General features: G+C 47.4%; 1 protein-coding gene across 1 annotated transcript in view; it reads left to right on the top strand.

Annotated features, from left to right (window-relative positions):
- Positions 1-24015, top strand: part of VAV2 (vav guanine nucleotide exchange factor 2) — a 75158-nt gene that overhangs the window by 9899 nt on the left and 41244 nt on the right. The window contains exons 3-6 of the mRNA XM_025195475.1: positions 7928-8030; positions 13445-13543; positions 16257-16325; positions 17745-17845. Coding sequence (XP_025051260.1) covers positions 7928-8030; positions 13445-13543; positions 16257-16325; positions 17745-17845 — 372 coding nt within the window. The remainder of the gene's footprint in view (positions 1-7927; positions 8031-13444; positions 13544-16256; positions 16326-17744; positions 17846-24015) is intronic.

Raw genomic sequence — 24015 nt, 5'->3', positions numbered from 1 at the left:
CTCTGAAATCAGTGATACTATTGGAGTCAGCATCCCCATACTACGACGGCGGTGATGACTATTGGAGTCAGCTCTAGCTATAGCATCGAGCACGGGGTAGGGGGGCAGATGATGCTGTTCAGACTCATGACCCCTACAGACCCCGGGAAGGGGTATGGTCCAAAGAGCACAAAGATCTGAATGGTGAGAAGGGAGCAGGTGGCAGCCTGGAAGAAGAAACAGAGATCATCTGGGGGTGACTAGTAGCCTGTCATCGTCTTCTCTTGCTCAGTGAAATTTGGGGTTAATTGTTGGTGCTGGTCATGGTGTTGCCACAGCCGTGAGGGAAGGCAAGCCAAGCATCCGACTCCTTTTGGCGTTTCGGTGGAGTTTGGGTGTCAGAGTCCTATCCTAAGTTAGTTGTGCTCCCAAGCACTGCTAGCACCCCAGAGCACCCATTGCTCTGGACAGGGATATGCCCTGTCTTCACTTAAGGAAAGGGGAAGGACCTAGGGTTTTCACGAACGCTTCTCTGCTCTCGTCGTCGAGCTGCAGAAGGGCTCGCTGGGCCGGCTGACGGTGAGCTTGGCTGAGCATTGCTGCTCCCCACTGGCTCCCCCTTCTCCTTCACCCCGCAGTGTAAATTAACAATGGCAGATGATGTACCCTGGGCAGATTGTCAGTTTTGGTTTCCTAGGAACAATTTAATGATCGTTTTACATCTCTCAGCCTAGCGCAAAAAGGGCCTGCGGCCAGAATAGCACATTTCAGCTTGTCATTTGGGATACTTGGTGGTATGCTTCACACACGGACATGGACACGGGCACACTCACACGGACACAGGGACACGCACACACATATTGTGGGTTTGCTTAAGGCACGAAAGCGTATAGCGCTTGCTACCATTCCCTTCCCCCTCCGCATGGGACGCCGTGGTGCTTTAATTTGCTGAGGACAGCCGACTTCTTGCAGTAGAGCGGAGAGCGCTGAAAGGCCTTTGGGGAACAAGGACCCAGATCCTCTCTGTTTGGCAGATGACTTCTGTTGTTGCAAGTGGTTGTGGGCTGGAGGCACATTCCCACCCTGGGGCAGCTCTGCTGAGGTCTGTGCACTCCCCCCCGGGATGGATTTGCTTTGCAGAGGTTGCATCGCCTAAAGAAAACATACTGCGCCGGTCCAGGGGAAGATGGAAAGCGAGGTGGATCGGGAGAGAAGGCAGCAAGAAGCAGAGATGTGGTTACGCATCCTCAGCTCCCCTTCTCCCCCCTGCCCTGACTGAGCAGTGCCCTCCCCAAGGGCTTCGCTCTACATTCAGTGATGCTTCAAGCGTTTCCTCCCTGCCAGCATCCAGCCTCGCCGAGTGAAGCCAGCGTGAAGCTCCCCTTTGACTCCAGCGATGCTGAGCAGGACCCGTGCGGCAGTCCTCGTCCTGACCGAAATAACACACCATTCAACATGTGCAGCTGCCTGTGAGCGCTTGAGGGTAGCACGGACTCGGTTTCCCCTGCGACGAGGCCAGTTTAGCACCACTTTCCTGCTTTTTAAACTCGCCCACTATTCCAGCTGGCCATACCAGAGACAGGCGCTATAACCACCAAGGGGGAGAAGAGGGGAGTTTTGCATTTCCATACCCGGGCAGCCACCCAGGCGTGGCAAGCAAGGCCTGTGTTGTGTGTCTGCTCGTCTCCTCTTTAAAGAGGTTTCTCATTAGCCTTGTTATTCCCTGCCTTGGAGAATATTTGCACAAAGGGGTCAATGTGTCAGAAATGTAAAGCTCGATCAATAATTGGCTGTCATGTTCCTTTCTTGCTTGCACCCTGGTTGTAAAGGCATTTTTGTTTTGTTTTGCTTTGCCTCAAGTGATCTTTCCTGGTGCACACGTGATGCAGGCAGACTGACCGGCTCCCCCAGCTGCAGCTCATCTCTAATAATAATTGCAAATGCTATTCTTGTCTCTGGAAGAAAGAAAAAAAAAACAGAAAAAAGCTCCATCCTCTTTGAACAAGAGCTGGCAATGAACCTTTCAATGTAAGGTCTGGCTAGCCTAGTGTTTACTCCCACCAATGTCCCCACTGATGCCAGTAGGATTACTCAAGGAGTGCAGTGCTTTTCTTCAATGAGACGAGGTCTCAAAATCTGGCCTTGCCTGTCCAGGGGGTTCAGACTCCACGCGGCTTCCACAGGGCGCTGTATCTCTGACGCCTTTTGCAGCAGACGCGGTATTTGAAACCTGCATCGGAAATTTCTGCACCTCCGTTGTGTTGGACCTTCAGCCTGTGCCTAGGTTGCTCCGATGGAAAATCCTCGTGGCGTGCTTTATTAACACTTGCCTGCTTTCACCTCTGACGGCACGCAGGGGCGTATGAAAACCAACGTGCGAACAGCACGGAGGTCCACAACAGCGCTAGACAAAGCAGGCAGATGTTGCAAGTGACAGGCTGGCCTGAGCAATGCCACGTGTGCGACCGTGCACCCCGGAAAGGGCGAGGCTCTTGCCATTTCTCAGAAGCGTAACGGGCAGATGAGCCTGTCTGGCAGCGGCTTCAACATCTTCAAACGCCACTGCTGCTGGCTCCGTGCTTCTCTAGCGCTTGGTCTTCAAGGATCTTAAATCATGGGTGGAAGTAGGATTTTGAAAGTGGGGGTGCAGATGGGGAAGTGCATCGACACGTATAACATGACACATTTTCCCCTGGTAAAAGGAAGCGAGAAGCTTTACCAATATGCTAGGGGCCTAGGGGTTTCCCTCCCATCCCCACAACTGGATCTGCCCCTGTCTTAAATGACAGAGGTTGTTTCCCTGCAGCTCGCTGCAACAGGTATCACTGCCATTTTACAGGCAGGGAAACTGAGGCGCAGAGAGTTACGTGGCTTTCCCAAGGGGATGCAGCAGGTTTGAAGGCAGAGCTGGGAATAGACCCCAGGTGTTCTGCTTCCCCAACTTCTTGTTTTAACCCTAGACCATCTCTTTCTGCAGCAAAGTGTTTCTTCTTTTTAAAACCTGCTGTGCTGCCCTGGGAAGTTCAATCAGAAGGGCTCTTTCAGTAACGCCCCAGGCATCAAAGCAAGCGAAGTCCCTCTTGCATTTGTGTTTATGTGGCTATGGGGCCTTTTTCCAGTGAAGGTTTTTCAAGGCATAGTGGTTTTACTGGAGGCATAGGAATTCAACGGTGGGGGAACAGAGTCAGAAATCCCGTTTAACAGCCTGTCTCATTTCTGCCACAGCGAAGAGTTTTCTTCCTTGTTCTGCCTGCATCGCCCAGTGTCTGCCCTTGATGGTGACACCCCGGCTGTTGCTTTCCTTGTTCTGTTTTCCTACCTACGCTCAAGATTGCAGAGGACTGTCAAGAAACGAATAGGGGATGTGGCAGCCCCATGCCGCGTCTACCCAGAGAGCAGCACCGACACCGTCTCTTCTGTTTGCGCTCGGGGGCTTTGGCAGCTCCTCGCTGGTGGGTGTCTGTCACCATTCTCGTCATGGAAAACTCTTTAAGTATTCCAGATCTGGCCCTCAAAAGACAGGGATAGTATTAGGCTGTCTACAGTTCAGGCCCTTGCGGTCAGTAGGTTTTGATTGCCAGTCTTGCGGTCATTAGGCACGCTAGGAAAAGGACAGCAGGGAAACCAGCAACACAGCAGGAGCTGGAAACCAAACGATGCCTGAGGAATTCAGTGGTGAATACCAAGCTGGTGATCATGGTGCTGGTATGCGCTGGACTGGAAATGATTTGGGGCTCCTGGCTACAGTTTTTTTTTCTTGATTTCACCTCGTTCCAAGTCCTGCCGGCTGATACGGAGGACAGCAGGTATGAACTCGGCCCTAAGCTTCCTAAACGACCTTCCCCCTGTAGGAATGATGTATGGAGAGGCCGCTAAAAAGCTGATGGGTGCCTGCTGGAATGGAAGATAGCCATTCTGGATGAGGGGAAGAGCTTCAACTACAAATATCGGTACAGTTGATAACTGTGACAATGACACGTGGGAAGGAGAAGATGGATCGCTAGCTATTAGCAGGCATTATTACAAGCGCTGCAATGTATCATGTAGGAACGGAGATGATGTATCACACCAGTGCATTTATTTAAAAGAAATATTTTCTTGAATAAATCAGTTTTTAAAAATAGATGGAACTGCAGTGCTGAAAAAGCGCCCCCCCCCATTTTTTTTTTTTTTTTTTTTTTTGTGCAAATAGATAAGCACACTGAGGCTTGCCTGGGTATATTCTGGAGCTGCTGGTGGTAGTGCTATAGTTTAGGTCGAGTTTTACAGTTGAATATATTTATATGTAATTAATAGTCAGAGTAAAAAACACAGCTCATAAAATACCAGGCAACTGTTTGATCTTCCTGCATCTCATGTACTTCTGAAGGTCATGATCCCAGGAGGTTGACTTCAATGAGGGCTCTAGGCAATCTGCTGCTTGCAAGATTGAGCCCTATCATTACTATTACTTATTTATTAGTATTTATTCTAAGCAAAACTTTCAGAGGCATCTATAGGACTTAGGAGTCCAAAAGAGAAGCTTTCAAAGGAGCAGATGGCAGTCAGGTACTTAACTCTCACAGGTGCTCAATAGGCGTGAGGTCCTTCCATGCCATTTGCACCTTTTGACCTGCAAAACAGCTTCAAAGCATCATGTGCCAGCATGAGCTTACTCCTAGCTTGGTTCAGGCAGCATCTAGACTAGAGGACCCACTCGGCCACAGGGGCTGAGACTGTGCTCAGCTCATTGCAGTCACTGACAGCAGTGAATAAAATCCTGGCCTCATGGGAGTTTGGCCATGGACTTCAGCGGGGCCAAGGACCTCCTCCACTGGATACATCATGTAGTGGAAGGGGTTGGATGAGGGACATGTCATTCATCAGCACAGCATGAGCACAGATAACTAGCTTTGAGTCCCTTTTAAAGGTATAAGTAGGGTTCAAGTTGAGTTGAAAGTAGAGATTCCCAAGCTGAGAGTCATTTCTTTTCCTTATTCTCTCCTCCGGACCTTGAAGACACTGAGCTACAGTATTTGTCTCATCTTTACATGCACTCTCTTTTATTTTTGGCAGAAGGAGATCTTTTTTGTGCAGCAAGGATGTTTGTTTGCCCCTTTCGAAGCTTCTCAAAGTAGGCTTCCCTTCAACTGCGGCTCCGCAGAATATCCGATTAATCTCTCTGCCTCGTAGCTCCTCTGGCATGGAGGTGTTAATGCATCTTGTTGGGTCAGTCAGCAGTTTGCCTTGCTGTTTGATTCAGGAGCAATAGTTTGTATTTTCCTAGGACGAGTTAAAGAGGATATATTCGTTTAGCACAGCGAGAGTACAAGGCACAACAGGCTTGAGGTGCAAGGGAAGGGGATTCAGCCATTGTCCAACCCAAATTTGTCTCTGGAAAACACTAAAGGTGTCTCTTGTAAACACAGTGATTTGTACTAAGCTGAGAGCATGTGAGTCTTTTCCCAGGGAGGGGTTTGGCCCCCCAAAACATTGGGGGAGTTGCTCCATGAAGTTGCACTGGAATAACACCAGACTGGACTGGCTTGAGATACAGGCTCTCTAGCCCAGAGGCCATCGGTTAATCATGGGCTTGACAGTGCATGGCACTGATGTACCAATCCTTGAGTGGGACCATTAGGTACTACTGCAGGGTAAAGAAAGGGACACCACAGTGACCGAATCAGACTGTAATGGGCACACGTGTAAGTTGAGATGAAGTGTGACAGGTGTCTTTCAGCCTGGCAAACCCTCAGCCATCAAAAATGATGAGACAGGTCCCCCAAAACATGACTTTAAAGGGAAAAAATTGAAGAAATGTTGGTTTCTTTCATTTGCCTGCTGACTTTCTCTGTGTCTAGGCTGTGTTTTCAAACTTGTTTTTCATAACCATGAGGGCTAAAAACTCACTAGACAGCCAAGCTTCTTGGGCATTCATAGGACTCCCAAGAGCTGATGCACTAGGAATAACAAGTGTGGTCAGTACTGCTGCTGGGACTTACCTGTCCTCCCTGTACCATAGGGGTGGGCAAAATACAATCCGGGGCCAGATCCAGCCCATCAGGCCATTCTATCCAGCCCACAGTGCCCCTAAAAATTTTAGAAAATTAATATTTACATGCTCCTGGCTGCCTGTGAAAATGGCAGGAGCCAAGGACAGTAGGACCCAGGGGAAGCCAGCAGCAGGACTGAGCAGCAAGGCCCACCTAGCCCAGGCCCCCCAACCAAAAGCTTCTGGCCTGGGACCGTGGGGCTGTTCCTGCTTCCCTGCACCAAAGGGAAACGTGGCCCTTGACAGCTTGCCAGAACTCGCTAAGCGGTCCTCCGCAAGAAATAATCGCCCGACCCTGCTGTATCTTTGGTCCTGATGTCCCCATTCCTAGGCTTGCGTGAAGCCCACTGATGTCAGCAAGGCTCCATGCATGTGCTGGGCTGGATCCATGTGGCTCTGATTGCAAGGTACCTGTGGGACCTTTGTTTGCACAGCATCTGTCATAGTGGGGTGCAGTCAGATCTTAACACAAACATGAGTCCTAACAAGGAAAAGAATTGCAGCATGCCATTGACTCTCTTTGTCCATTCCTCTGCCATCCATCTCAAGTCTTCCCCTGTCCCTTTGGGTAGTGTATACATCTCTGACATTTCAGTGACTGGTAGAAGTGAAGGGTTGTCAGCAGAGCTTTGAAAACAGGATGTGCAATGCTATCACCCACTGAGTTTAAAGACGGCCTTGGCGTAGAGCTGATGTGCAGTAAGAGACAAAGCCTTGTGTTTCAGTAGCAAGCTTGCCATGGGCTTATCTGAGTTAAAAGGGAAGGGGGGTGGGGGTGCCTGTCCCAATGCTCTCTTAGAAGCAATCATCAAAGTTGGCCTGACAGTGCAGGTCTCAGCTACCTACCTGTTTTTAAACCTGGAAGGTTTTGCAGGCCCAATTAGGACCTCAGCCTGAGTAAACGGTAGTGTGGGTGACAGAGTCAAGGTATGATGCGAGATGCATACAAGAGGGTGCAAGTAGGCATGCGTTCAGGAGTAGAAAAGCAGAACTGTTTGGATCCTGCATTGAATTATTTTCTTGTGCATCTCTGATGTGGGGCGTAATATCAAAGACTTCATATTGTGCTACTTGTTTGGGCCTCTGCTAGTGCACTCAGGTCCTCATCCTAATTCCAGTTTTTGAGTGCTGTTCTAATAGCACTAAAGCACCTTAACAGCTATGGCTGAAGGCTACTCTATGGGCAGAGTGTATCTTTGGTGGCAGCAGGTACAACTTTGTAAGCTGCATACGCTTACATCAGGCCTGAAATTCATGTACCACATGCTCATCTGGTGTCAACTGGCTTAGATGCATTGAAGTTAAGAAATCTGCTGAGTTTAATACTAGCTTCAATCCAAGCTGAACAGAAATGTCTGACTTAGCTGGAAACCCTGGTGTTGATTGACTAAAATAGTAACCAGCTATCAAAGTGCCTGTCGATGTTTATTTAAATATATTGATTTACTGGATTTTAGTAGTGCTGCAGCTAATCCAGTGGCATATAGTGCAAGGCAATTCCCCCCCACAATTACATTTGCAATCTGACAGATAGACAAAGGGTGGGTAGGAAAATTAAAAATACAGAACAATTGATGGTCACAGGCCGATCCAGGAAAGGAACCCAGGGACTTTTGTGCCCTTGCCCAAATCTCCTAGGGCAGTAGTTGGTTCCAGTGCCTGAACTTACCAATCAATGTGTTTTGCACAGTGCACGAATAGTGCTAGGGTATGTAGGTGAAATGCTGCTGTGGTAGCTGATCCAGAAAATTAGTGCCTCCTTATTGCAAAACGGGAAAGAGAAATTAGGACATTTAAAAAAGTTTTGGGATGCTTTTTCTCCCCTTTCTTTAATGGGCATCACCGCTTATTTGCCTAACCTTGCTAGACTCAACCTCTCGTCTGTCCCGTGTCTAAATTGTCTTGTTTTCATTCCAGTGAACATGACCTGGGGGAGGATATTTATGACTGCGTCCCCTGTGAAGATGAAGGAGATGATATCTATGAAGATATCATCAAAGTGGAAGTTCAGCAACCCATGGTAACAATTTATGCATCTTTAAAGCCATATCTTGATGGGAATGCAAAAGGAAAAAGAAACCAACCAATGAAAGATAATGATCTGGAGGCACAAATGATCTATTGGCATCGTTCTTTGGAAGGGGACTGCCTTTGTAGAGTTAAAATACCTTCGGGAGAGTGATGGAGCTAGCCCGGTAGGGTTTCTTGAAGGCTTTCCCTGTCTCTGAAGAATGGGGGGAAGATGTAATAAATACAAATTGTGAAAAGAGCATAAAAATAGTAACTCACTGCTGAGCCAACACAGCATGTGTCACTTCATCCCTTTCTAAGGGGTGGGTGGGGGGAAGAGAGAGAGGACTGATGTTTGCTCAATTAGCCAAATGTGTGTCTTAGGCTGGAGGTATTTTTAGACCCGTGCAAGTGTTGACAGATATTTGCAATGAAGCCCCAACTTTCCCCGGGGGATTGTGACAGTACCTGCTTGGAGAGGCAGGTAGATTTTTACAAAAGAGATTTTCAAAGCCGAGTTGCCTGCTGGGCATGGAGGGGCTGCCGTTGAACTCCCTCCATCAGCTGGAGCAGGAACTCAGGCATGCAAATCCATCAGTCACCCATGACAGCCCCAGCTTAAACATAGACAGGGGTGAAACACGTTCACACACCTCCGGGCTGCGCTCCGCTCGTCTCCGCTCTGCGGCGACGCGCCTCACGCCGGGTGTTCTCACGCTCTGCCCGTCCGCTCCTAGTGCCAGACACCCAACTTGGCAACAAGTCAGCGAAGCTGTATGGACAGCACCCCAGTGCTCAAGCATGCCAGAGATGGAGGCCTCGAGATGTCCCTCTGAGGAGTCGCTTCATTACCTCATTCCCGGGTTTGGCATAGGCGAGCAGGAACTGCTGGGCTGGGCGCGCTGGAGAGAAACCATCCCAGACAGCACCGGGGACACCGTGCAGACATGCTCTGAGCACCCACTGATGCCAGTGGGAAGACTCCTGTTGACTTCAATGGGCTCTGGATCAACCCCTTAATGCTCTTTTGGTGCCCAGCAGCTTCCTGAAATTTTTGGAGAGTCAAGTTCCTCCCACCATGGAGAGACCAGGATGAGGTCTGCATGCCCCTTGGATCCCATCCTGTGGTGCAGAAGTGGGTGCCAGCTCTTTGGCGTGGCGGCTAATGGCACCCTGAAATCATTTACTCAGGGAACTAACCCAAAGCACACTGTGGGCTATTACCCTGACTTCATAGGTAGAGGTGAGGATGGGCTGCTAGGAAAGCCTACCTGTAGAAACTGTTCTGCTAAAACTATTAATTCTGCCTGCTTTTGTACCGGCGCAGCTGGAGGTAAAACTAAAGTTACAGCAGTTTCTCACTTCGCTGGTATAGGAGCAGACAGAAGTAATGGTTAAACTGGAACAGCTGATGCATGTTCCCAAGCAGCAAATCTTTCCCCTTTTAGACAGCTTAAAGTTACATCTGTCCACAGTCTCAAGTGTTTTCCCAGGGGGACGTTACAGAGCAGCTCGCGGCACAGGAAAGGGGAGGCTGTTTCCCCAGCTAAACATTTCCACTTGCAGCATTTGTCGCTTCCACTGACGCACAATTTAGCGGGATCTCCTCCCGGGAGCGGGAGCTCCCAAACATTTTTGCCTTCCATTTGAAATCCTGCTGCTCACGGGATTGATGTAGAGTCTAATTACCGTCTTCTGGCTGTAAAGTGCAGCTGACAAGATACATAACTCTCTGGGAAAAAGCAGGATAAATGGATAGGTTCACTGGTCAATTAAATTTCCATAGCTAGATAGGAAATTAGGCTGGAGATGGCTTTTGAAGGTGTGGCCCAGCCGAACTTTGCTTCACAGTCGGCGAGCACGTGGCTTGCTGATCCCTCTCCAGTTGCCTGCTGTGCAATGCCGTTGACTTGTCTGGAGTTGCTTATGGTTTAACAGGGATCAAAACCCAACCCTGGCCATGAGCGACTGGGAAGACCCACAAGTAGGGTGGTCTTCATTGATGGAGATTCAGATCCCGACTGTAAACGAGAGGGCTCTTCCTCCCGTGAGCTCAGAGCTGCTCTCGATGCAATACTGGTAATACGGTACCTCTGGGTTCAACTGCACTGGTGTCGGCCCCAGTGGAAACGGTGATCCATTGGCTACTGATGGTTTTTAGCACTGTGCCACCACCTTCGAGAGCAGCCGTGTCTGTTCATGGACTGACATAACCAGTGGGAATTTTCCAATAGGGGCAAAACTGAAGTAAGAAAATCTTCCCCGCTGCAGGTGGTGCCCCCAGATTTCTGGAGACGGTCAGTGGAGGAAACAGCATCTCCTGCAGTCCTGGGGCTGGGCTCAGAGGCCAGCTCTGGCAGAGAGAGTCTCATATCCCATTTTTCACGTGTAATATTTATTCCCTCTGATGTTTTTATGCTGTGCTGAATGCTGTTATTAATGGCTGATTAATATAATCTTTAGCCTTTGATTTAAAAATCCAATAAACCATTTCCCTTCCTTCAGTATCCTCTGCATAACGACTTTGTGCTGGAAAGTCAATGCACGTGGGTAAAGTATGAAGATGTCAATAAAAATGGAAGTTAAAGGAAGCCCATCAAAAATGCACATCCATATGCATGCTGGTTTTGACGGGCAGGACTCGGTTCCTGCCAGATTGTTTTGGCCTTTGAAATGGGCACAAGAATGGAGACATTTCCTTTTCAAGCCTCCGGGTGCCTTGAAGGACTGGGATGTTGCGCAGTCTGGTGATCTGGGATGATGTTTTAAACAAGCTGCTCAAAGCCGGCTCCACCATTTCCATTTTGTTTTTTCTCATGACCGAGTCCGGAGGCTCTCGTGTGTCTCTCAGTAGTGGCACAAGTTGAGACCTCCAGCTGTCAGCATCTGTTTAGATACCACGCGGTGACACTGGATGAAGACTAGCCCAGCTCAGCAAGCGGGATGGCAGCCTTCCTTGTGCTGCTGGTTCCTGGGACGTGCTGGAGTTAGCAGTGATCACACCGATGAGGATATGGAAGCAAAGTGTACTTAGCCCATCCTGCAAACCCTGGCTTGCTTTTGCTTGCATTCAGGTTCATATGTTCAGAAAGGCTCAACACCCCCAACCTCAGCTGCAGTTGCAAACACACTGCGCACATTGGACTTGGAGCTGTTATGACAGTCGGGTCCCATTCACGGGTACGGACCTCCTGACCGGCGCCTCTCCATCCTTCTGTCATAGGAGCAACCCCAGTAATGACATTGAAGACCAAACTGGCAGCATCCTCCACCACATTGGGCAGCAATCGGTTAAATTTTCCAGCAAGGGGCAAAATAACCCTTGTCCTTTTCTCAGAGACCCCCTTAAAAGAGAGCCAGTTTTTCTCCAGGGAGATGCAACTGGGGAACCCATAAGTGAGCTCCTTAAGATGTTTGAGACATGCCTATTGCCTAACAGTGAGTGACTTAAAGAGGTTGGTTAGTCTGGTTTATCAAAAAACATTGAGAAGTGACTTTGATTACAGCGGATAAGTACCATCAGAGAGAGAAAACATTGGTTCCTAAAGGACTCTTTAATCTAGTGGAGAAGCGCACGACAGGAACGAATGACTGACTGTTCAAACCAGACAAATTCAAATTAAAAATCTGGCATGCATTTTTTAATAGGGAGGACTATGAACTGTTGGAACAAGCTGCATGGAAGTCTTTACTGCAAAATTCGAGGCCTTTCAGGCGATGTGCTTTCATGCGGCATAATTCACTGGGTATAATGCAGGAATAACCTGCTGAAATTCAAGGATCTGTGCTATGCAGGGTTCAGACTAAAAATCATTCAAAAAAAAAAAAAAAAGTACAGGAAAGGACCTGAAAATGTAATTTATCCCATCTTCCTGCCAGGATACCTAAAACCAGCTAGGTGATCTAATGGTCTCTTCTGGCCTGAACATCTCTAAATCTATCCACTTTTTAAAAAAAAAGATAAAAGTTTAACTTTATTGAAACCCAGTAGGGCAGTGACTGACTGCAGTGTAGCTACATCAGCCAAAGACTTGATCTTCAGTATTTTCTTTTAGCTTCTGATACTTCTCTTAGCGGAAGCGTAAAGCTGCTCGTTCTCACCGTAACCACTTGCACTCGTGTCAGAAGGTGGGGAGATTAATGGACGCTTTAAAAATGACGGTTTGTGATACCAAGTGTATGATGTTAATTGGTTTTGCTTGTGTTTCTGCATGCTTCAGATTAGATATATGCAGGTAAGTAAGAGACAATGTCCAAGAGTTTGGTTTCTGGCTGGCTGGCGCAGTGTCTCAAACTCTGGTATGGGTTGTGCTAGGTATACAAAGCACAGTGTGAAGCAGAAGCAGTAATGCTCAAATGCTGTGCGCATAAATAAATGATAGCAAATTCCCTTTCCCCTGCCTTTAAAATTACACATCTGCAAACCCCATGACATGTGCAAAGATAAGTTTGGAGTTCATATTATCTACCTTGCTCACAAGCCAGCGAGAGTCGCGTTTGCCTCTCTCCTGCACAGCCAGGAGGGCTGGAATCTTATTTTGCTGTAAAAGGGAATTGTGGGCATCCAAAACGGTGGGTGTAGCAATACCGCCTCCAGGGCCACCTTGGGGGTTTATGCCAGGAAACATCCCCTGCCTGTTTCCTCGTGCTCTGCACAGTGAAAAATATTGTGTTCACTGTTAGAGCTGTTCCAGGCATGCTCAGCATCACTCTTAGCTCCTGAGACAGAGATCCTGAATGCATCCCTGAGCATGCAGCAATTAGTAGCAAGCACCATTTTTGGCCAGCATGGCGCGGGATTGAGTGGGTGTAGTTTCTGGGCAGTTGGTTCCAGGTTTGCCAGGGAGGACGACACAGGGAGTACGTGAACGGTGCTTGTCCTCCTGGCAAATGTTTTGAGATCAGTACGGAGGGGGCTTTGACATAGCCTGGGAGGCTCGAGGGATCACGTGACTCCCAGAGCTGGGTCTTTAAAGGAAAAAAAGTGACTGCAAACCTGAGGATAAAAGCACCAGAATTGGAAACACTAGCAAAGGACCTATACAAGAGGAGTGTTCTGGGGCCCCATGTCTGCCCTATCGTGGAGGTCATCCTAAGCAAGCAAGTTGAAAAAACCAAGACCCTTTGCCTTATACATGGTCACCTTAGGGGACGTAGCTGGAGTAAATGCAGTGGGTGGAATTCTGGTCTCCTCAAAGCCAATGAGAGATTTGCTATTATTTTAGGTGGACCTGGGATTTCACCCGAGGAGTTTTTAGGCAGCAATGAATCCCTTGGACATGATGGAAAATTTGGTTCTGCACGTCCTGAGCGTGCATCGATTGGGAGTTTGCTCTCGCTGCCTGCCACGTTAAAGATCCAGCATCAATGAGCAGGTAGAAGCACTCTGAGGACATTCAAACGTGGGTTGTTTTCTTTTTGCAGAAAATGGGAATGACAGAAGATGACAAAAGAAATTGCTGTTTGCTAGAAATCCAGGAAACTGAGGCCAAATACTACAAAACACTTGAAGACATAGAAAAGGTGAGAGCTGAGCCTTCTTCTATCGCCCTGTTTTACGTCAGAGGCTTCAGGCTGAATTTGATCTTGCATTAATCTTGCAAGACTAGTTTCTGCTGCTTAGAGCTCCATAGTGCTTGGTGGTTATGACGGGGATAGGATTGATGCACTCAGACATAATTTACAGGAGCGCGGAAGATGTAGAAAACCCATGCTGAGTACCATAAGTGCACAGTGTGGACCCACATGAAAAGATAGCATGTTTTTATGTGATCGCTGCACTAAATACACTAAAAGCCAGCCTGCTACTTGAGAAGGGTATTCTCCCCCACAGCAGTAAGAGACTCCCACTTCTTGCATAGCCAAGGCTGGGTTCTTAGGATAAATCTAGCTTTTGTTGATCTCTTATCACTCTTTGATTGCTATTGAATCATTTGAAAGAATTTCTTTATTGCAGGCACTGCTTGAAAGTGCTGAAGCCGTGCTGGCTTGTCATTGAAACTAATTGGATTAAAAATAACATTTCGCTGCATGCATTCATGGACTTTAATTGGTTTTGATGAATTATAGTTGTATCTCCTCTTTAACAAATGAACATTTCAACCATCAAACGATGCAATGCATGCTGCTAGAAACGGGTTATTATTTTTCCCTTCAGTGATTACAGTAAAGGAGAAGTTAAATATATATATATCAAGGTATTGTTTCTAATTGTCTTTCTGCTTTTATTTCCTTTCCCTTTAAAATTGTTTCCCTTTCTTATGTAAAAATGTGCTAAAAGTTCTTGGAAGAAGCTCCAAGTGTGGCCAGCACAATAAAACAATATTCCACGCTTTTAAAAGAAAGGCTTTGACATAGATATTACTCATGTACATATTACTCGGTCTTTGAAAACAGCCATTAGCCTTGTATTTCAAGCCAGAGGAAGTTAAATAATTGCCTTTGGTATGAAATATGAGATCTTGCTCAAGGCTGAATAGATTGTGATGGCCTGTTGTGGTGCAGAAGCTCATGTAGGAAGGTGTATTGCATCTCTGTGGTTTGCCGTTATGAACGGGGTAGACACGTCTGTTAAAATGCATTAGTTTGAAAAAGCATTTCCAGTGTAGTTATGTTATATGTGTTCCTCAAGGACAAAAATCCAAGCCAGCTCAGAGTTGCTCTCGCTAAGACAGCCGAAGAGCTAAGGCAGATTAAATTGTGAATCGCTGGGGGTTGTAATTTGGTGAAGAAGCCAGCAGATCATAAAAAAAAATAAAATCCTACCACTTACATTACAATGCTGGACATACCGTCTTGTGAATAAGATCCTGAATCGCCTCTCTTTCCTTTCTGAATGGAAAGGATATTTAAGTAGGGTAGCGCACAGATACCAAGATTAGGCAGGATGGAAACCAAACAAGCTATCGCTCTGATGAACTACAGCATCAGGAGTTTGCTTTGCATGTGTATTCACTGTTGTAATGTCCAGGTGTGTGCAGGGAGGGCTTAGAAAGGATTGCACACGTGCACCTGAATCCTTGTGTTTTGGTGAAGAAAGGTCCATGAACACACCTTAGTTATGTCCAATTTCTTGTGCAGGTGACTTAGGGGCTTGGGAGGCAAGACTTATGAGGGCAGACTGAAAAAAGGAGGGTTATTTGGTTTGGAGAAGAGAAGGCTGAGGGGACATTTGATACGAGTCTTCAAGATACCCGAGGGGTGATTACAGAGAGGATGGAGATGAGCTTTTTCTGTAGGGGATAGGACTAGGAGCAACGTAGTTGCAGCAGGGGAGGTGTAGGTTGGAGATGAGGCACTCTCTGCTCTGAGGGTGGTCAAGCATTGGAAGAAGCTGCCTGGGGAAACTAGACTCTCCATCTTTGAAAATATCCAAGAGCAGGTGAGAAGACACTTGGCCGGGATGGCTTGGACAGGAATAATCTTGCCTTGAGCAGGGGACTGGACTAGATCTCATGAGGGTCCTTCCAGCCTTGCTTCCCTACGCTCCTGTGTATATAGAGCTGTGCCTTCTTAGTGGGGACGAATCTCTTTAAGGTATTCCAAGATCCCCCCTAGCCCCGCGATCCTTTCATTGCCTCTTCCATAGTGCTCCTTCTCCTCTTGCCCTTTTAGGAGCCAGGATGTAATCCACAGGATGCCAGTGCGGTTGACTTGCATTCATTGCATTATAATTTAAAGAGTCCCTCAGTCAGGTGGCATTAAACTCCTCCGCCTTCCAGTGCTGACAACCTGGTAGCAAGCCCAGTGCTTGCGTACGAAAAACCCTGTTGCAAATCTTGACAGCCTGACTACCAGGCAATGAGTGTTTAGTGTTTCAGTTCCAGACAGGGCAGTCTTGAGCCAGTGAGAGTTTGGGGTGGGGGTTTGGAAAATTGTTCATATTCCAGGTCAAATGAGCCAAATCAGTTCCAAATCCTCTTGATTGAGCAAAACTCTTCAATTGTTCAAACACCCTACGTGGCGCTCCAACCGGCAAGTATCCTCCACCCCAGACTTTGCAGTGAGAGACGCTGCAGCTGGCAAGCGTTGCAAAGCAGGGAATGCTTTGCCTGTCGGTGCTGCCGTGACCGGGTTTTAACAAGCATCTTGTCACTCTTCTCCCTTTACAAGCTCTAAAATTCATCAAGACCCTCCCTGTGCAAATGTGTAACGGATGAGACAAGTCCGGTCTAATCAGAAGGAAATGCATTGCTTCTGCCTGTATTGAAACCGGTTTCTCATTTCCCTCCTGCAGAATTACATGAATCCACTGAAGCTGGTACTCACTCCGCAAGACATGGAAGCTATTTTTATCAATTTGGAGGTAACAGAGTAAACATCGTGGCTTAAATCATCGCTCTGCTCAAGCACAGCTTACATGGAGAAGCTGTTCAGGTTTCATGTAAAATTCATGGCTGCAGTCCTCCTGGGCTATAGAGCTTGAATGAGTTTCAGATTAGGTCCCTTAGCCTTTATCTCAGAAGCGGGGCTTAGATAGTACGTACGGAGTAGATAAGGGAACAGTTTGATATCAAGGAAATCACTTGGCTAGCGATAGGTAGTGTTTCCTCCCCCTGTGTGGCCCAGAGGGTCTGATTTACAGTGGACATAAAACAGGAAGTGTGGGCCACAGGGACTCAGGCTTGGGTTTTATCCCCAGCTCTGGCACTGACTTGCTTGGTGGCCTTGGACAAGTCACTTCACTTCTCTGTTGCTCCGTCCCATCTGTAACTTGGGGTGTCACGAGAGCTGCCTTCCTTCGAAGGTGCATTGAGACCTGTGGTGAAAGGTGCTCTCTAGAAACTGTGTATTGCTCTTCTGCATGTGAACACACGCACAGTCCAGGTCAATATTCAGTGCAAGTCTGCAGTTAATTCATTCTCCAGCATTTCTCAGCCCCTCTCAGTGTTATCCCACTGCAGGATCAAATACACAATGGTGCTGTTTGGTGGGGTGGGGTGGGGTCTTTGTGTAAACTCAGATAATTTAGATAATTAACATATCTGAGGATGAAAAGGTGTTAGTTTTTTAAAGCAGAGGCATGCAACTACTCTGAGGCATCTGACCCTTCTTTTTGTATTGAAAAAAATCCCTCTTCCAGCCAGGTTAACAGATGGCTAAATTCTCTTAAGGGCTTAACAAGTGGAGATTCAGCCCCAGGCAGAAGGTTAGCACAAGGCCTGGGAAATAATTAAGTCCCACTTAAGCAAGGTTAATTCATGTGCTGGTCCTCTACCCTGGGGGAATTCATCCTTCATGCAGAACCTCTGATGAAGTCCATGGGAATCGCAGGTGCAGCTTGCTTTTCACATCCAGCCTCCTGTCCAGTTCTGGTTGTTTGGGTCTTGGACAGAAAAGCATCTCCTTCCCTTCTCCTGACCAATGCCCTTGCCCCCACCTCTGCAAATGGCCAGACCCACCTCCTGCACCAGGTGTCCTCCATGATCTCATCTGAGTGCTGTTTGGGATCATGTTAGGATTTTCTTCCCCCCAACTCCCTGTGCTAATGTTGTCCAAGATGGCTGGTTGACCGAGTGACCAGCAGAAGTAGAGCGGTTTTTAAGACCTGGGTAGACAAAGCCCTTGGCTGGGATGATGTAGTTGGGGCTGGTCCTGCTTTGAGCAGGGGGTTGGACTAGATGTGACCTCCTGAGGGCCGACCCTCATTTTGTATGATTCTGTGACATGTGCCTAGAGCCAGGCTTGTTGATTTTTAAATGCATCTATCATTTCTTTTTTTTAGGACCTCATTAAAGTGCACTTCAATTTCCTGAGAGCCATCGATGTGTCTATGATGTCTGGAGGAAGCAGCTTGGCAAAAGTGTTTCTGGAATTTAAAGAAAGGTAAAAAGAAGGAAAGAAGACCCCGGTGTGCACCCGGCTCTAATCTCAACAAGTTGTCACTAAAAAGGGCGTATCATCGTAGGGAGAAACCATGAAAGGAGAACGCCAGTCTTGACAAGCCACTGGCCTGGCCCATCCTCTGCCACAACACTGTCCATTAGGATTTGTGTCCATACATGGGGGCAGGGGGGACATGTCTCTTAAATGCTGCAAGGAGAGGAAGGATCCTGCTAGTATAAAAAGGGAACACAAGATGCAAGCAACCCTGTAACTAAATGAGCCTTTTTGCCCAGGTCCTTAGCTGGAATAAATCAGCCAACTCCATTGATGTAAAAAGAAGCTGCATGTATTTCTGCAAGTGGAGGGCCTCACCTGGTATACTGAAAGGTTGCATGTGCATGAATAGAGCTGTGCAAGGTCCCCAATCCATGGTGGTACCCTCAGGACGCTCCAGAATAAGTCTTCTGTTATAACACTAGATGTTCTGGGGTCCCGATATCCTGCTCATTGTAGGCAGCGCAAGAAGACCCTGCTCTTTCCATGTGCAAGTCCTGATTTAGTGCCAGTGCAGTACTGGGGCACTTGGGTCTCAGCGTGTTGTCTGCTTTTCTCTGTGGCCTTCCAAAGCACCTGTGCTACACGTTGATAGTTCAGTGGTTGCCTGAACTGAATTGCATCAATAGTTATGAGTTAAATCTCATCCTGTCTTCTGGTCTCAAACCACAGCTCGTGCTAGTTGCAAAGAGGGTGATGGCTTCAGGAAATGATAGTCTCAAGGGCGGTAACTTGTAGGTAGTCAGTTGTCCCGCAGTCTCCTTCCCAGGCATGGTGTTGTTACCTGGTTCCCAGGTGTATTGCATGGATGAAGCTTTCTCCTGGTTGCTAGTTCCCTCCATGTCTTTCCTATAACTGAGAGATAGATAGAGAGGGGCTTACATTGATCTCTGCAGTCAGAGGCAGAGTGGGCCAACCTTTTCCCATATGCCATTGTGCTGTGGCCTGGTTTTGTCTGTTGTGGAGGCTGTCCACCTGGCAGTCAGATTCACAGGAGAATAAAGATGTGAGGATTTACTTTAGGATACCAGCAGTCAATGAGAAGAGAGAGCATGGAGCATCTCACGTATGTCTCTGTAGGCACAGGGCACTTTGCTCTTGTTAGATCCAAGTGATTGTTCTCGATGCAGATTAATGTGTCTGGCAAGTTTGACGTCTGGCACCTATAGGATGATTAATGCACTTAGAGCCTACTTTAAAAAACAGGAGATTCTGAATTTTGGGAGCTGCAACCAAGAGTTTCCAGGAACAAGCAGATAAGTTTAAATGAAACCCCTGAAGCCCTTTAATAATAATCAAAGGCACTGTGGAATAATGCCAAGGTGTTATTTCATTGTGATTAAACCCAGTGTCTAGACATGAAAATGCCATTCTCAAGTCAATAACTCTTGAAATACCATCTGCATTCATAAGAAACCATTAGGTCAAACATTCAGTTGTTCACAATGCTGCTTTTAAAAAGTATGTGCCCTTTGGATTTAAAAAAAAAATTAGTTGTTCAAAAGAAAAATGCCAAATCATTAAAAAACCTCGTAAGAGTGACTTTTATCTTTCTGATCTCATCATTTGTGGCTTTGCTCACCCTCAAACAATTCAGTACCATCCTGTTGGCAGCAGCCCCCTCCAGGCACTGTAGCCCAGGCCTGGGTTTAGGAGAGGTCCTGTATGGCGACGGTAGACAGCACAGGTGTGATGGTCATCAGTCTGGGACTTGGGGAACCACCTCAGTGTAAAATCCCCTTCATATTTTTTACCAGCCTTGCCTTCTCTTTTCTGTGAACGTCACAAGGTGGGCCTGATTTTTTTTTTTGGCTGATAAAAGAAAGTCTCGAAACACAACTCCAAAAGTTGGCTCAACTTCTTGGAGAAACGGCTGGCTTGCATTCAAATAAGCAGCATGTTGCATGGTTCTTTTTTGGGAACTTGTCAGTCATGGTGCAGCAGAAGCCCTAGGCATGGTTGTACCATGTCTGCTAATCCCCGCAGGCACTTTGACGTGACTTATCTCTTTGCGGCGTTCAGGGACGGGGTGCCGACAGGCGCTGGTCACTTGGTCTTTGGAACCTCCTCCTCCAAACGGCCGGGCTGTGCTCTTCGTGCGGGTCAGCACCTGTGTTTTATTCATGCCATCACCTTAATGGCCGTGATGCCTGGGAGCAACGAGGCACCTTTTACTTAAGTCTGCTGCTCTCGGTTTATCTGACAAGAGACCGGTCTGCGGCTGCCACATCTGTATCGGGTGGTATTTCCGCAGAGGCAGGTAAAGTCACTGACCCAGTTTCAAAAGGAGCTTGCAGATAACTTTTTTTTGGTTTCGAGCACTTGGAAAACTTCCAGACGTGCAAGTGAATTAATCAGAGCTCCAGCTGTGAGCAGCGAGCGCTTGACTGGCAGCTCCAAATCCTCGCACAGCCTACGGAGACCACGAATACCGAAACGTTCCTTGAAACAAATATTTCTGCTCGCTCGGGTGGAGCAGCAATTTTGCAGGGGCGTTTTTTTTTTGGTATTAAATTGCCGATAAGGCTGTCCTTTCCTTTTCCCATCTGGCCTAATCTGCGCAGAGCCAGTGTCTGACCTAGCAGCTCTTGCCAAGCGGCTGAACTGAGGAGACTAGAATTACCTCGGAAAGGACCGGGGCAAAACGACATCGTTGGCAACACCTACACCGGTGTCGTTATCGTCTCCCCACATCTTATCCTGGGGTAGCTGTTTGTTCAACATAGTAGTATGATACTATAATCGTGCCTGCTGTGGACTGGCTTATCTGTCCGTTCCTGGCCCTAGAGGAGTTTACCTCGGCGTACAGACTGGTATGTGTTACACAGGTGTCTACACATTCGTTGATGTGCTTTTGCTAATGCACGTTAAACTTAATACCTCCATTGGGAGGTACTAGGAAAAGGCACATTAGTCTATTTTAATGCACATTAGCGAAAGCTCACGGGTTTTTTGTGATGCTTTAATGCACATTAGTGAAAGCTCACGGGTTTTTTGTGATGCTCTAATGCACATTAGAATAGGCTAATGCACATTAAAGTGCATGTGTAGACACGCCCAGTGTGTCTTCTCTCTGGGTCATAGCTAGGATTTAAAAACCTAACTACTATGTGGGATGTGACCCAGAGCTATGGATGTCATCCCATTGTTTTACCACAAGCATGACAGAGCTGCAGGATCTTCATTGGCTTCCTCTTGACTCTAGACGAGCTGATAGTGTTGGTACTGGCTTAGTTATAAATATTCTGGGTTTTTTCTCCATGTCTTATCTAGAGGGGTCACTCTAATTAGTCCTTACTGCCACTGCCTTGGTATAAAAGCAAGGGGCTGCTGAAAGAATTTTTGCCACGACTTCCCCGTTGCATTGAAAGCTTCTCCCTCGTTCTTCCCTAGAGCATGCAATTTGTGGCTTGCTAATGAATATGAGCTGTGTGTAGGAGACAGGCGTGTTATGGTGTTGATGGGTTGCATTACCCTTCTGCATTTTGGTGCTTTTAAATGTATATGAGGGATATGCAGCTGTTCAGAAGGAGCAGCTGTGGTGTGGAGTTAGGACATTGTGCTCAGGGAATTAGGAGACTGTTGTTTTATTCTTGGCCCTGACACTGATTCGCTGGGAAGATTTGGGCAAGTTACTTTCTCTTTCTTGTCTTGCTTGTCCAGCTAGATAATACATTCTTCAGGAGAGGGTATGTAGTTCACTGTGGGTATGTGCAGCACCTGGCACAGTGGGGCCCTGATTGTGGTTTGGAGGACTTTAAATGCTCTTGCAATAGAAATAAGAAGTCTAAATAGTGAATTAATTTTGCTCGTCAGTGGCTCAGTTCCCAGAACTGGCTTTGAGCAAGTTTCTCCGCTCAGGTGATCCAAGTGGGTGGGTTAAAGAGAAGGGGAGACAGGAACTGCTCCTTTCTAGCATCTCAGTGATGCAGAATCTGGAAGATTAAATGCTTGTATTTAATCCTCTCTTGTCAGAACTGCTCTTTTCCCACCACAGAGACTGGGATCCCTAAATCTGCAAGATGTAAAAAAAACCCTCCTCTTTGTGCAGGGTTATTCCAACACAAAGAAATCAACCTGCACATTTTCAAAAGGTAATGAACATATTCAAGGCTGCCTCTGTCGCAGGCCACACAAACTTCCACGCAGGGACATGCCGATTGCTGGCTTGTTGGGGTTTTTTGGGGGGGATATTTTGTCTCGGGCATTAAGTGACATTAAAACAGCGTCAAGCAGATCATATAGTCATTATGCCCGCGGGCCTGGTGCCTTTTCCTCTGAAGGAGGGCAGAGTTTGTTGCAGAGACAGTCATTTCTTTTTGATGTGGGTAGGTGGTTGCCCCAGCTCAGGTTTTGGGGTGCTATTTTGGGGGGTTGGGGTGCCATGCTTTTTATTCACACCAATGGGCACAGAGTTTGACTCAGACTGACAGTGTGCCAAGCGCTGCTAAGAAGGGGAAGAAGAGGAAGGTACAAGTTCAAACGAAGCTTGAGCACCTCTTGTGCTCCCTGAAGATGAGCGGTTTCTCAGCACCTTGGAAAGTGCAAAACTGGAGCTGCAAATGTGCTGATGGGGCCACTGGCAAGCCCTGGTGATTTCTGATGTGGTAGGAGAAGAGAGCTCTCCTCCGTTTTTGTTCAGTTGTCCTGCAAAAGAATCCCAGTTTTCCGCACCCTAGCTCCCAAATGACTTTGCTTTGGAGGATTTCTTTCAATGCACAAGGAGGATGCAGTCTTCACACCCCTTTTTGAACATGTCACCCTTGCCAGAACTGCAGTCCCACGACAGAGGTGGCTGTTTCCAGAGGGTCACCTGGCTCTGCCCCAGCCAACGCAATCTTAAGTCTAACCAAAGAGCGGAGACTTGTGTAATGAGGGCAGTCCTGGGTGGACATGTCATGCTAGGAAAGATGGACAAGGTCACATCCTTCATGAAGTTGCTAGACTGACCTCTGAAATACAGCCAATGGCCAACGTCATTTTTATTCGACCTTTCCAAACACCCCAAACCCACCAGTCCCTGGCTTTTGTCCTGGCTCCCATTTTCCATTGCTTTTCCTCTATCATCTCAGTGCCTTTAAATGAAGCGACCCATGTGGCACGTGGAATCTGCCCTGATGTTCACTTACATTCGTAGCAATGAAAGAGCATCTCTCCCTAGCTTTGGGGTTTAATTTGTTCGCACAGAGGTTTCAGGTTGTTTTTTTCCCCTATTGTAAAATCTTAAGATCCTTTGTCTTTTGAGGCTCTCTGGCATGTGACATCTGAGCCTGGATTTTGCTTTTATCTTGAGCCTCATGAGAGTCATGTAAATTGAATCAAACGAGCTTCTGAACTGCCCAGGCTCTTATTCTGTACAGGTTCGTTTGGCTCCGACTCTCCCCACCCCCCGTCACGGGAACATGCAGTCAATGTTCCCTCTGCGAACCCGTATTGATCCATGTGCGGGAGGCATTTCTCTCTGCTTGTATCCCTCTAGCCTTAACAACATCCCTTTGAGCGCGTGGTGCGTTCTGCACTTACGGACCTGACACACAGAATTATTCTGCCTTGCTGTTTTATTGTTTGGGCGGTATTTAGAGGCCCATTGTGCCACGTTGTATGTGCAGAGCAAAAGAGGCAGGTCCTAAAGAGCGTGACATTTAAGTAGACTTAGGGTAAGAGAAAGAAAGAAGCACCTTTATTTCACTACTAGGGAGCTGAAGGATAGCAAGGTGCAGTGACTTTCCTAAGGTCGCTCAGGGAGTGTGTGGCAGAGGTGGGAACTGCGTGGCAGTCGTATGAGCCCCACTGCATTGTAGTAACCAGAGCTACCACTCTGCTTCTCCAAAGCTGTGAACACTACTTTTCCCAGCCTGTCCTGGGTCCAACGGTGCAGTCCAGGCTGGCACATAGTGAGGAGAGTGCTCAGTAGCATTTTCAATGTGTCATGCACGTGGGTACAAGGATCCAGAAGGGCCATCTTGCTTCCCCGTCCACAAGTGCCCCTTAGTGCCGTGATGTGCATTATTGGTGTCCCTGTGTCACCTAGCAGCTTTGGGAGTTTGTTTTTAGTGGAGTAAAGGAACATTTTAAAGAGTTTATGGGTGCAAATCTGCTCCCTGGGAGCTTTCCCT

The sequence above is a fragment of the Alligator sinensis genome, unplaced genomic scaffold (genome assembly GCF_000455745.1).
Source record: "Alligator sinensis unplaced genomic scaffold, ASM45574v1 scaffold1778_1, whole genome shotgun sequence".
Taxonomy (NCBI): Eukaryota; Metazoa; Chordata; order Crocodylia; family Alligatoridae; genus Alligator; species Alligator sinensis.
Note: the sequence above shows the minus strand (reverse complement) of the source record. Positions and strands in the feature narration are given on the sequence as shown.